Source organism: Pollicipes pollicipes, unplaced genomic scaffold, assembly GCF_011947565.3.
Source record: "Pollicipes pollicipes isolate AB1234 unplaced genomic scaffold, Ppol_2.1 Scaffold_6029;HRSCAF=7151_pilon_pilon_pilon, whole genome shotgun sequence".
NCBI lineage: Eukaryota > Metazoa > Arthropoda > Thecostraca > Pollicipedomorpha > Pollicipedidae > Pollicipes > Pollicipes pollicipes.
This window is the reverse complement of record NW_023596799.1, coordinates 30,931-43,500: the sequence shown is the minus strand read 5'-3', so window position 1 is coordinate 43,500 and position 12,570 is coordinate 30,931. Positions and strand designations below refer to the sequence as shown.

The window sequence follows — 12,570 nt, the reverse complement described above, 5'->3', positions numbered from 1 at the left end:
TCCGATAGAGACGCGGCGGCGGCCGCGGGCGCCAGCGGAGCGGAACTCGAGCACGCGGTATGGCCGGCCGGCCGTGGCGCCGCCCGCGGCCCCGTCCGGCTCCGGATCGGGCCCGCTTTCCGCCCGCCATCAGCACCTGGCCGGCGGGCTCCGGCCAGGCCAGGCGCGCCGCCAGGCAGCACACCTGGGGGGCGCCGCCGACACAGCCCGGGCCGCCGCGCGCCACCGCCCAATGGCGGCGCGCGGCGGTCCGGTCCGGCTGAGCTGCGCCAGGGGCGTGCCCAGCGTGCGCCACGACGGCGGTTGCTGGCTCCGCCCGTGCGGCTGGCGTCCGGGCTCGGCCGGCGTACGGGCCGACTGCTAGTCTGCCGGTGGTAGCGGCCGGCCGGGAGGCGGACGATGGGAGACAGCCGCCCGGCCAGGCCTCGCTCCGACAGGCGAGCGGCGCGCTGGACACACGAGCTGTGAGCGGCGCAGTGACGTGCCAGGTGGCACGTGCGAGTGAGCAGTGCGCCCCACGCCGCCTGCCAGTCCACGGGGAAAGACAGCGCGACGTGCTCGCCCAGCTTCCCGGCCTGGGGTAAGTAAAGTGGTGAAGCAAGTGAAAAGGGGAGCGTCATACGCGCAAGCGTCGCTGAAATTGAGCATTGGGCGTGAAATGGCCTGCTTGCCAGTCCACGCGCACAGGCTGGAGTTCGCTCCCCGTTCCAACACTTCAGTGAGGGAGCTCGCTCGTGGGTGCGCTTGCCACGAGGTTTGCTTTGTTTATCACCTCGTGGCATAGCACCGGTTGGTCTTGCAAAGATCGGCGTTAGTGCCGCGTCCAATATGCTCCCCCGACTGTTTGTTTTCGACTTCCAACATTTTTTAACAGTTAAAATGGTGCTTTGGTGTAGCAAAATACCGTTGGTAAGGTTTGCGAACACAACAGTTTTGCATGACAGCTTCCAGCTATAAAGAGCACCACATCCCATTGTTGAAACCGTGCGCGGAAAATTAACCTACACGTAGTCCAGAGGCCTTCACGGGTTACATTCACCTGATCCAATCCTTCCTCTGCTCATGGGGCAGTGACAATACATACGTGCTAACCCTTATGAGTTGTTCCCACCCTTCATCCAGCCGTTGTTAATTTTTCCCGCTTGCACCCAAGCTTACTCTTATGGCGATGACTGCACAAGATGTGCAATTGAAGCTATTCTATCAATCACTCAAACAAGTGCGAGCAGTAACATTGTGAAACCTTTTTAAAATATCAGCCCTACGTTTCGTAGACGTCTTGCCCACACCCGAATTTTTACCAATACCAATCGTAATTTTCCGAACATAATGCCCAGCTCAATGCGCCGCCCAATCCGGCGGGATACCTGCGGACCTAGCCAGCCCGTTAGGGCTTCCAACAGCAGTCCATCTCACCTGCTGATAGAGGCTATCGCCTGTTGGCAGTTGTATTTCTCTGCCGAGGAGCCTTCACACCTAACGCCCACCAGACCAAAACCCTTTTCTGGCCGCCAGCCAGCAACATGCGACCAGGAGTGTCCCTGCCTCGATGTTACCCAGTAGCAGGCATAATGAAGCCTCAGAAATAAGTATAGTAGTAATATTGGCACAAAAACGGTGCAGTTGACGCGACCTCAAAACTAAAAAGTGATAACCTCAAAACTAACTCAGTGATCATAATAATTACATCACGCATAACGCATAATGACAACAACCATAAAGACAAACCGTCAAGCTACCTACGTAGGGGTAAAAGTAACGAAATATTGCTGGGTATAAGACAAAAAAGTAGTAGTGGGCAAAAATACAGCATAACTGTCCGCTACTGTCCCTAAGTCAATAGCTCACTCACTTCGATATTAGTGCACATCATGCAGCAACATATCATATAATATATTTCATGTAATGGCAAATCCCTGCCGTCTGAGAAGAGACCTGTTCCGCGGCGCAGCAGCTCATGCAGTCCTGTTCAGGGGATCAGAGGTCATCGATCCGCTGTCCGGCCGCCCACCAGGCTCAGTAAGCTGGCTGCCAGCTTGGTCGCGCAAGCTGACATCTGCCTGTCAGCTAAGTCGATCAAGTCCGTGCAGCGATGGCTGGTGTTTCGGCGTGAGTACACATCGACCGCGAATGGTGACAAGACCTGCCGGACTGGAGGACCGGAGGTCAGGGAGCTCAGACGTCCAGCGGTTTTCCCGGGCCTTGTTCTGGCGCCGTCACACGCACCATCGTACAATGGCGTACAACCTGTTTCGCCACGAAGTCTGCTACTTGTATCAGTAGCTGCCAACCGCCTTCAACGGCATTTTGATGCCCAGGACAGGGTGATTTGTCGTGTTCATTACTTGTTGTCTATACCTTTTGACTCATTCGGTTCGGCTGGCAGTGACGGATACGCGATGCACTTGAAGTAGAGACGGATACGCGATGCACTTGAAGTAGAGACGGACACGCGATGCACTTGAAGTAGAGACGGATATGCGATGCACTTGAAGTAGAGACGGATATGCGATGCACTTGGAGTAGAGACGGATATGCGATGCACTTGAAGTAGAGACGGACACGCGATGCACTTGAATTAGAGACGGACACGCGATGCACTTGAAGTAGAGTTGGATATGCGGTGCACTTGAAGTAGAGACGGACACGCGATGCACTTGAAGTAGAGACGGACACGCGATGCACTTGAAGTAGAGACGGACACGCGATGCACTTGAAGTAGAGACGGATATGCCATGCACTTGCCGTAGAGACGGATATGTGATGCACTTGAAAGACTTGTCAATCATTTCGGAAACTTCTGCGTGTGAACAAAATATGTAATGATACTTGTGGACTCCAGGGGCATCAAATTTGGTGTCAAGGGAGGATTGATCATTTTAGTTGTTTTTTGGCGATGTTGGCTAGTGTTGGCTAACTATCTCTCAGAGACATTGTTTTGTAGCCTGTCCGAAAGTGAGGCCGGTTTGTCAAAAGGTCCACAAAACGATGTTCGGATGGAAGTGAACATATTTTTATGCGTGCAAATATGGAAAATATAATTCATAGCGCATATATGTGTCACGCGAATTCTTTGGCAGGGACTAATTGACGTGGTCGCATCACGCTGGTTGGCTGCAATCAGCCTACAGTGTGCTCATAAACGACAACGGACCGTGCGAAACAGACCTCCCAGGACCGTGGGAAATGCGTTAATGTGTAGGCACCGCTTTTTCTTGATCTTAACGCACTTGACACCTTTTTTGGAAGCTTGCTCTCCAGACGGCCTTTGGTCCCTTCCAAGGTCCCATGCTGCATTCGCCCCTGAGCGGGATCACTTCAGGCTGATCCAGGTATCAGTTGCCTGGATCGCTAGCCGCAACAATGGCTAGCAGCGTCTTCAGAGCCCCTATGGTGCAGAGGAAATTCTCGGTGTGATTTACGCGGATTGTGGTGGGGTTCTGCGTAAAAACAGTCGGTGCATGCAGGCGATTTTTCATGTATTTTACCGAAATACTAAGAACGTAAGATCCATGATTTCCGCAAATGCCCGCCAAACCATGTGTTTGCTTGTGTCAAACGTATGACGTTACACCATGCTGGCTGGAATTTTTCCTTTCCCAAAACTTCTTATGATCGTGGAAAGTAAGACCTGGTCAGCTGGCCCATGGGTTTGATTCAGTTTTGTAATCTTGTCGCCTCCCACTGTTCCTTCCAGACGTTTTCCAAACTGTATGTCAACCGGACCACCGGACGGGTTTTACCCTTGTCACAACGCCCGAGATAGTTTGATTCGATGAAAAGTACTTATTAGCTATTGCTCTTCGGTTTCGCGCAGACTCCTTACTAGGACGTCTAACATCTCCAGTTTAATCACACATCTCCTGTTTTGATGTTTATGTCCTCAACCCCGATGACGGCAGTATGGGTAGGTATAATGGAGCACCACCGACCAGAGCTAATGACGACGGGTTAGGGGTATTGGAGCGGCGCCGACTACAGCTTGTTATGTCCTCAGCCGTGGTGACTACGATATGGCTCAGGTATTTTGGATGGAGGGTGAAGTTCCAACCGAGCTCGGACGTTGGAGTTCCAGCCGAGCTCAGACGGTGGGGCCCCAGCTGAGCTCGGACGGTGGTGCCCCAACCGAGCTCGGACGGCGGAACCCCAGCTGAGCCCGGACGGTGGAGTCCCAGCTGAGCTCGGACAACGAAGTCCTTTCGCTCCGCGCGCGGTGCAGCGGGCGACGCCGTCCGGCACCTGCTCGTCCAGACGGTGTGGACACCGTCCGGTGCTGTGAGCGGACCGCGGCTCGATCTTGCGTCATTGCCGTGCAGCGGGAAGGAGTGGCCGCACCAGGTGTGCAGTCACGGCAGTCACGCCCCCGCGCCGCCGCCATTGTCGGCTCCTCGCGACGCCCGCCAGCGTCCATAGTCACGCCAGTCACACACGCACACGCCGGCACGGTATTATACGTCTCCTTGCAAAAGGCGTAGCTCGGTGTGCCGGTGTTTACAGCAGATAATAAATACTCCATTTGGCCCTTATTTGGGGGGGGGGGGGGTTTCTGACGCTTCTTTTAATTAAGAGTTCAGTCGCTGTGTGAGGCAGGATGGAGACGAGACGCATGTCAGGCGAAATATCTTCCGTTCAGTTTATTTCCAAAGCACCAAAAGCTTACCAAACTTGCCAAAAGCTTACCAAGCTCTTACCAAAAGCTCAGAGCGTAAAGTGTGCTTGATGGAATAACCATCGCTTGGATGCTTTAGGATTTGGAAAGCCGGACTTTAAAGCTGATCTTACGTGATATCTGCCACTCGTTGATGAGACCATGCAGCTACATGTGAGGTGTCACGAGGCCGTCGTAACCGCCGTAAGCAGTAAGAAGTTTTGGGTAATAATGATTCGCGGACGTTGTTTGGTTTCATCGGCACTTGTCAAACGAATAATTTTTTATGACGCGTTCTTCGAAACACATACGCGACGGGAAACGCAACGATTAAAAGCGTTCATTTGGAAAGGAGCGACGTACCGCGGGCTCAGGGTATCTTGCACAGAGGTGGAGAGGATTACGCTGAAGTGATGTCTAGCGCTTGTGCATCTCGGTCTTGATTTTAAGCTGCACAGGCATCCACACATTGGTAACATAGCGCATCATTTTGCTGAATTGTGTCTGAATAATATGGAAGAAATCTCTTAGTATTATGACTTTTCAGTGAACCACCCTATCATTCAGCACTGGTTTCGTGTGCAAAGCTGCTTTTTGTTGTCACAGCACGAATCACCCACATTGGCCCGCCGTGGGAACATTTTGCACAAAACGTGCGCAAGATATATGTCTTTACCGCAGCCAAATTTCACAATGCTGACGTTTACCGGCTTTCATTGGTCTCAAAAAAGCTGGGGGGGGGGGGGAGGGGACTAGCAGCCCACCCGCCGTGGGGTTGATGTCTAATTATCCAATCTTTCTACAAAAAATATGTTGTAAACTCTGGTTCCAGTCGTCTCTCTTTATGATAATCGGCAGATGCGCGATGCGTACAAGACCCTTCAAATTCTCAGTTGACGCCACCGCCTCCTTGCCGGGTTGGTGGCATGTCTTTGATGTGGACACCGGGTTATCACCATCGCATGACGCGTGGACGACGCCTGCCTGGCCTAGAATTCAGGCCAAGTCACTTAGCACCAATCGTCTCACTCGTGTCGGCCGTATATTATCATTACACCGACCCTTCGTAGCCACATGATAATGCCCCCCTGGCTAAATTACGTCCCGGCTGGACGTTTGACTGCGTTTGATATTACACCCGCTCTCAGATGGAGCGACAACATGGCAAACTCGGGCAACGCTGAGCGGGTTTACTCCGCCGAAGGGCGGTCGGCGGTTTGTGTATTACACCGGTCGGCGTTCGTAATGAGTGGGAAGAGATGGTTCGTCGCGTTAATGCCCCATCATCGTGCACTTGGCTGTCAGCACGCCTAGCAGCACTGGGTGTAACCGACTAAGCGGCCCACGCTGCGCTGCCGGAGTTGCGCCGACGGTTTCTGTCACATGTCTAGAATGCTGCTGTTTGACTCAGGCACTGAACGATGCCTATGGACGTCGGCCGCAGTAATAATGACGCGTCGTGAAAAAAGTATTATCTTGCGTGGTGCAGTGTAAGTACTTTTTGTGTTCGCGCTTGGGTGAAAAATATTGAATGAACCGTATTATTCAATAAACTCTGACATTTTTCTCAGCTCAAATGCAAAAATTGGTCAATTAGTTGTAGTGACGATGCAGGTATACGCACATGGGTGCCGAATGACGAGAAAAGTTGATGTGCCAAAGCCGTCGGAACGAGCACCTTTCAGTGGCAAAAGGATAAAATTAGGCACATTCCGCTCTAGTTGGTTTGCCCGGTGGCACCTCTGCTATGTTACACCCTTCCTCCTCGCCGAAACACCGATATTTCACGCACAGCACTTGCACAAGGTAAAAATGAATGAATGCTTAGAGGGAGTGTTCCACACTTATATGGACTTTTAAACTTAAGTAGTCATCTTGAAGACCATTCGGTGTAGTTTACAGCCCTGCCCTTCTTAAGACCTAAACGCTTCTAACTTCTGAGCTATTTGCACGCGAATATGTGAAAACTATTTCGGGGAGACTTATTCAAGATCACCCATCTGCCCATGAGTTATAATAACGTCATTCAAATCCTCCCAGTTTATTGGGCATGCGACGAACAAGGCCACGAAACATATATTTGCTAAGCCGTTCTTATCTGGCGCTCGTGAGCACGATTTCCAAATGAAATGGCCGTCAACTGGCTCTTAATTGATGTGATGCAAGGTACAATGGCGAAATCAAACAATGACGTATTCAGGAGCACGTTTATCAAACAAAAATTTGTGTCATCTAGAATAGCGTTTTCGAAAAAAATATGCCCGTTGGGCTCATTTCATTATATTTTATGCTTGCTTCAGTACTTTCATTTGTGAAGCAAAAGCTTTTTGAGCTGAATCTAACTGAATGAAACATGTGGAATAAATTTTTCGTAGCTGGCATATCTGTGATATTTTTGGTATTATGTAGCAAACCATAGGGTCAAACTGCTCAGCGACGGGGCTCTAGTCTATCTAAGTCTAAGTCACCGGGCAACTGCAGTTACATTTAATGCGATGCATCTACATCATACTTTAATTTATGCTCTCTCCGCCCAATCCCAGCGCACTTACGCGTCTGTACTGATAAATTAATAAAAAATCTGCTCGCATTTTCTCCCGATTTTTGCCTCCGAATGACAGTTTAGCATCGCGCACGTCTCGAATATTTGTTCACTCTCAAGCCTCGTCAAAGTACCGCAAACGAAACGTTGGTATACATTACATATAACTGAGCATACAGATCTTGAACAAGATTCGAGCATTTCACCGAGCATTTGAATTCTGTGAAGAAGATCGGTGTTGTAAACAAGACGTTGGTCGAGCTCGGGGACTACTGATCTAGGGGACTAAGTGGATGGAGCTGAGCATTCTGATGCAAACATTTGAATGTGTGACCAAAAATTTTCATCCGGTAGATATTGAAATACCGAAATCAGCATAAAGCGCTCATGACATGTCGAGTATCTATTGAAAAGTACAAAACAGTTACCAAGGTACTCAATGATGAGTTTTTGTTCTGCTAGGAATTTTGTATCATACTATTATCTAATTTTCTATTTAAATTAGATCTTCCCTGTAATCGTAGGAAAAAGATGGGGTGCTTAAGGCCTACTGAAGTCGCGTTCAAGTCCCAGAGAGAAGGCATTGTACCGCAATGCCAGTGCACCATTAAAGAAAGTGTTTCACATTTCTATTGGGTTTTGAACTGAAATAACCATCTTAAGGACCATCCGGTGCAGTTCACAACCCTGCCCTCCTTAAAACCTGAACCCTTCTAGTTTCTGAGCTACACGGCCGCTGATAAGTATAGACTATTTCAAGGTCACTAAGGCATCCATGACGTCATAATAACGTCATTGAAATCCTGCCAATTTATTCATATCTGGCTTTCGTGAGTACGACTTCCAGATATCACGGCCGCCCATTGGATCGCAATCAATGTTGAGCAAGGTATTGACGAGCTTATTTACTACACAGGGAAATTGTGTTGTCTTGAGCAGCATGCTCCACTTAAAAGGATACCAATAGTTTATAAGTGAGCTTATTTCATCATATCTGATGCTTACTTCGATATATTCAAATGCGGGATACTCCATTTAATGTCCGGGTTCCCTTGGTATGTTTGGCAGCAACACGTAGGAGCATTGCAGCGTTGAGATCAAAGGTCTTGCAGCATAAAATAGTTATTGAGATTTTGAATGAAATGCGGTAGGTTCCTGTCCACATACTGGGATTTTATACCTGTTTTGAGAAAATGACGGAGTTCATGTGCTCACCTTCAGCAATTTTATTTATATTTGACCCAGTATCTCTCAACCTGCAACACCACTGAAAAGTTGTCGACCCCTTGCTCGGTATGCATACGTATGAAGCATCACACGTAAAAATTACCAGCAATCATGTAGAAAATTCGAATGTATGTTACCGCAGATTTGAGTGTCGAAATGAAACCGAATGTGCAGCGCTAGGATGTATAGAATGCTTAAAACTTTTCCATCTTATCCGAGGGAAAAATCCGGAACGCGCCTAGAATTACGACGCACGCTTTTCTTTTAGACCGGAATGGTCACTCTAATGACCTTGGCACCTGGCACAAAGAGCTATTGACGCTTTGTGTCAGTCCATTACATTTAGCATGACGACGTTATCTTATCACACGTTGACAAATGCTCCGTTTATGTGTTGCTGATGGCTTGTTTCTCACTACAGCTGTTTGTGATTAGCTCACGCACTGTCTGTCCTTTGGCTTCAGTGCACCGCTCGTGGGAAAGAACACCGCGGAGCGTGAGCACCAGTGACGGCTGCTGGACAGGTGTCGAGTTCGCCAGTGACCTGCCCACCGACGCTGGCCGCTCCCGGGGGCCGGCGCTGACCAGAGGGGGCAGCTCGCCACGCGGCCGCCACCCCGGCCCCGGGACAGTTCAGCATGGCCATCTGCAGGACAGCACTGCTGCCGCTACGGGTGATGCTCTTCTCATTCTACGGAGGTAAGGGAAGGCGTGCCGGCGAGCCGGGCGCCCAGTCGGGCCTCATTCTACGAAGGTGAGGGACGGCGTGCCGGCAAGCCGGGCGCCCAATCGGGCCTTATTCTACGGAGGTGAGGGACGGCGTGCCGGCGAGCCGGGCGCCCAGTTAGGCCTCATTCTACGGAGGTGAGGGGCGGCGTGCTGGCGAGCCGGGCGCCCAGTTAGGCCTCATTCTACGGAGGTGAGGGGCGGCGTGCCGGCGAGCCGGGCGCCCAGTCGGACCTCATTCTATGGAGGTGAGGGGCGGCGCGCCGGCGAGCCGGGGCGTCCAGTCGGGCCTTACTCTACGGAGGTGAGGGGCGGCGTGCCGGCGAGCCGGGGCGCCCAGTCGAGCCTCATCAGCTGACAGCCTCCGCTGTCAATAAGTCACCATCAACACAACGAGCTCCGATGGGAAAATTACCCGCCCTGAAACGCCGACGACGCAACCACAGCCATGTTACGCGCCACGCACACGCCGGCGCGTGCACGTAATACGGTCGTAGGCACACGCACGCTAGCATGAATGAAAGGGATGCCATTCGTCGGCACGCATACACACACGCACATTCCTCTATCAAGTCTCGAGTGCCCACGTATTTGCTATTCCACGTGGCCGGAAACCCAGTGTGCGATCGAACTCCCCAGTTGAATGGTTGTGTTGGTAGACCCCGGGGTGTTCTTGAAGCTTGTGCCCAGTTGAAATATCCGTGTTCAATTGAAGTCCGTCCCCATGACTCAGTGGGTGCCTTCCGAGCCACCCATGGCGGGTTGGGTTCGAGTCGCTTTAGGCTCTCGTTATTTGTGTTCACATATATGGCTTATGGCGGGTGGCAGCGGCCGCACTAAAGATCGTGTGACGTCTGTGGGCAGGACGGGCGTGTGCCAAGCATTGCGGCACCTTCAAATTTCGCCATCAAACTCTGCCATTGACCTGGAATTGCTCGATCGGGTGGTAGGGATCAGGGCTCGCGCAACAAGCACTGCTTAACATGAGCTCTGATACCAGAAATCCGTCCATTCGAAAGGTTTGGATTAAGCCTGAAAAGTCTCGGGTCTATTCAAAGTTTCCGCGTCATGCTATTAACTTTGGACAGATTTCCGAGCCTCACCCCGTGACCCCTGCCCCCGCTATGCCGCCACAAACTGCCTCCAGCCTGACAGCGCCACCAGGCGCCCTTCGTGACCGTGCCTCCCGGCTGTGCCGGCAGGCATCAGCTGCGTGCTGCCGTTCGTCACGCTCCACATGTCGACGCTGGGCCTGACGGCCGACGAGCTGAGCTGGCTGCAGTTCGTGCTGCCGTTCGTCGGCTGCGCTGGCCCACTGCTGGGCGGCGCGCTGGCCGACCGCTGGGGCAGCTACCGGCCGCTGCTGGTGGCGTCGCTGCTGGTCTGCGCCGCCGCCTACCCCTGCCTGATGCTGGTGCCGGCCGTGCGGGAGCCGGCGTCGCGACCCAGCCCGACGCTCTCCTTCCACTGCAACGACGAGGGCAGCGCGGTGGCTAGCGAGTGGTGCGGCGCCGCCTGCCAGCCGGGCGACGATGTGCTCCGCGTCTACTACCTGGAGCGGTGCTCGTTCGAGTGCGAGCCGGGGGTGACGCTGCCGTCCGGTCTGCCGCACCTCTGCCTCGAGGCCGACAACAGCACCTTCTGCGAGGTAGTGGCCGACGTCGGCGACGGCCTGGTGGTGAACGCGTCGCTGCCGCGCGTCCTGCCGCGGCCCGAGCTGCGCCAGTGCTGGTATCCGCTGGTGGACCTGATGTCGCGCGGCGAGCGGTACCGTGGCCTCGCCTGCCGCAGCCCGCCCGGCTGCGGCGTGCGCTGCCAGCCGCGACAGCTCACCGCCCAGGACCTGCTCTTCACCGGAGAGCGGTGCGCGGAGGACCTCGGCGACCGACGGCTCACCTTCTGGCTGTACTTCGGCCTGCGCGCGCTGACCGAGCTGTGCCTGCCGCTGGCGCTGGTGTTGATCAACGCCACCGTGCTGCTGCTGCGCCGACGACACGACTCCGACTTCGGCTGGGAGTTCGTCTGGGGGCTGCTCGGTCTCATGACGTTCGCGCCATTCTGCGGCTATCTGATCGACGTACACGGAAAGCTCTTCCACTACCTGGACTTCCGGCCCAGCTTTTACGTCTTCTGCGCGCTGATGTTGATCTGCGTGATTCTTGCGTCAGTGTTGCCAGTGCAGCCGCCGCCGACGCCGGGCGGCCGCTCCTACTCACGCCTGCTCGCCAAGAGTCTCGGCAACTTGGAGTTCTTCAGCGTGCTGTGCGTGCTGCTGCTGCTCGGCTCGCTCTGGGGCTTTCTCGAGGCGTTCCTGTACGCCCACCTGCAGAGCCTGGGCGGCACCCAACTGCAGAACGGCCTGAGCCTGGTGGCCGGCGCCCTGCTGCTGGTGCCCTTCCTGCTGAAGGCCGAGCCGCTCATAAACTACTGCGGACACCACCACATTTTCATCATCGCCTTCATCCTCTACATCGTCCGCTACGTCAGTGAGTACTTCCGTCGTGTGACTCCTGAGCCCGCTCTCAGCCCATCGGCTGCTCCGCCTCCCCCACCCGTTTATGGAATGCGGTTGTGTTGGGCGTGGTGCTTACACGACTGTGCTGCTCTCTGTGTGGCACGCCCACGCTCAGTTAACGAGCTTTGGATCTGAGCCCGGTGGTATTCCGCCTACCCACAAACAACCGGCTGGGGAAAGTGCATACTTCCAGCGCGTCCTACAAATCTGTTCAACTTGTCTAAGCGCCTTTCGGCACGACAATGATTGATGTCCTTTTTTGTGCTCTTTTGTATGCCCCTTGCCTAACTGTGAATGCGATCCAATTAGAGATGCATTGCGTCGGACAGACAGCATGGGCACAGATGAGTTAAGTGCATGAAACCCTTCCTTCAATCTCGGCAAAGCAACACGACAGACGCCCAGGTCGCCTGTAATTAGCTGGTGCATTGCTCCCTGTACGGCAGTCATTTTCACTGACCTGCACACCTATGTCAGAAACCAGGCAAGTGCGCATTCTGCAGTAGCGTTTCATTTGCCCACGCTTGTCAGCACGCCCGGGACAAGGCGTCATTTGCATAGTTCGGCTGACGATAAGCCCGGGGCGTGGAGGCGCTGTCACCGCCGGCCCGTTCCGCATGGTCGCCGGCTCATTCCATGCCGTAGAGCCAGGCTATTGTGACCCGCTAGAGCACGCACAGCCCGCAAATCATGGCTCATTAGGAGGGAAGGAGGATTATATATTGGTAGCGCTGTGTAGATTGCTAACGTGACGCCTTCGCCCGAGTGTCGTATCGACAGACTGGGCTCGACATCCGACCACGCAGAGTGTGTACTTTTGGCGCCGACTAAGGTAGCTGTCCGGGGTTACACACGACCCAGTAATTGTGAAAGTCGCCGGCGTCGTGGAGGCTCTCGGATCGCCGAGCACGT

General features: G+C 53.4%; 1 protein-coding gene across 1 annotated transcript in view; it reads left to right on the top strand.

Moving 5' to 3' along the window:
* Positions 1-383: 383 nt before the first annotated feature.
* The window catches only part of LOC119104172 (uncharacterized), a 28,847-nt gene continuing 16,660 nt past the window's right edge, over positions 384-12,570 (top strand). Inside the window, exons 1-3 of the mRNA XM_037227850.1 lie at positions 384-580; positions 8,882-9,116; positions 10,346-11,629. Of these exons, the coding sequence (XP_037083745.1) occupies positions 9,056-9,116; positions 10,346-11,629 (1,345 nt within the window). The 5' untranslated portion in view covers positions 384-580; positions 8,882-9,055. The remainder of the gene's footprint in view (positions 581-8,881; positions 9,117-10,345; positions 11,630-12,570) is intronic.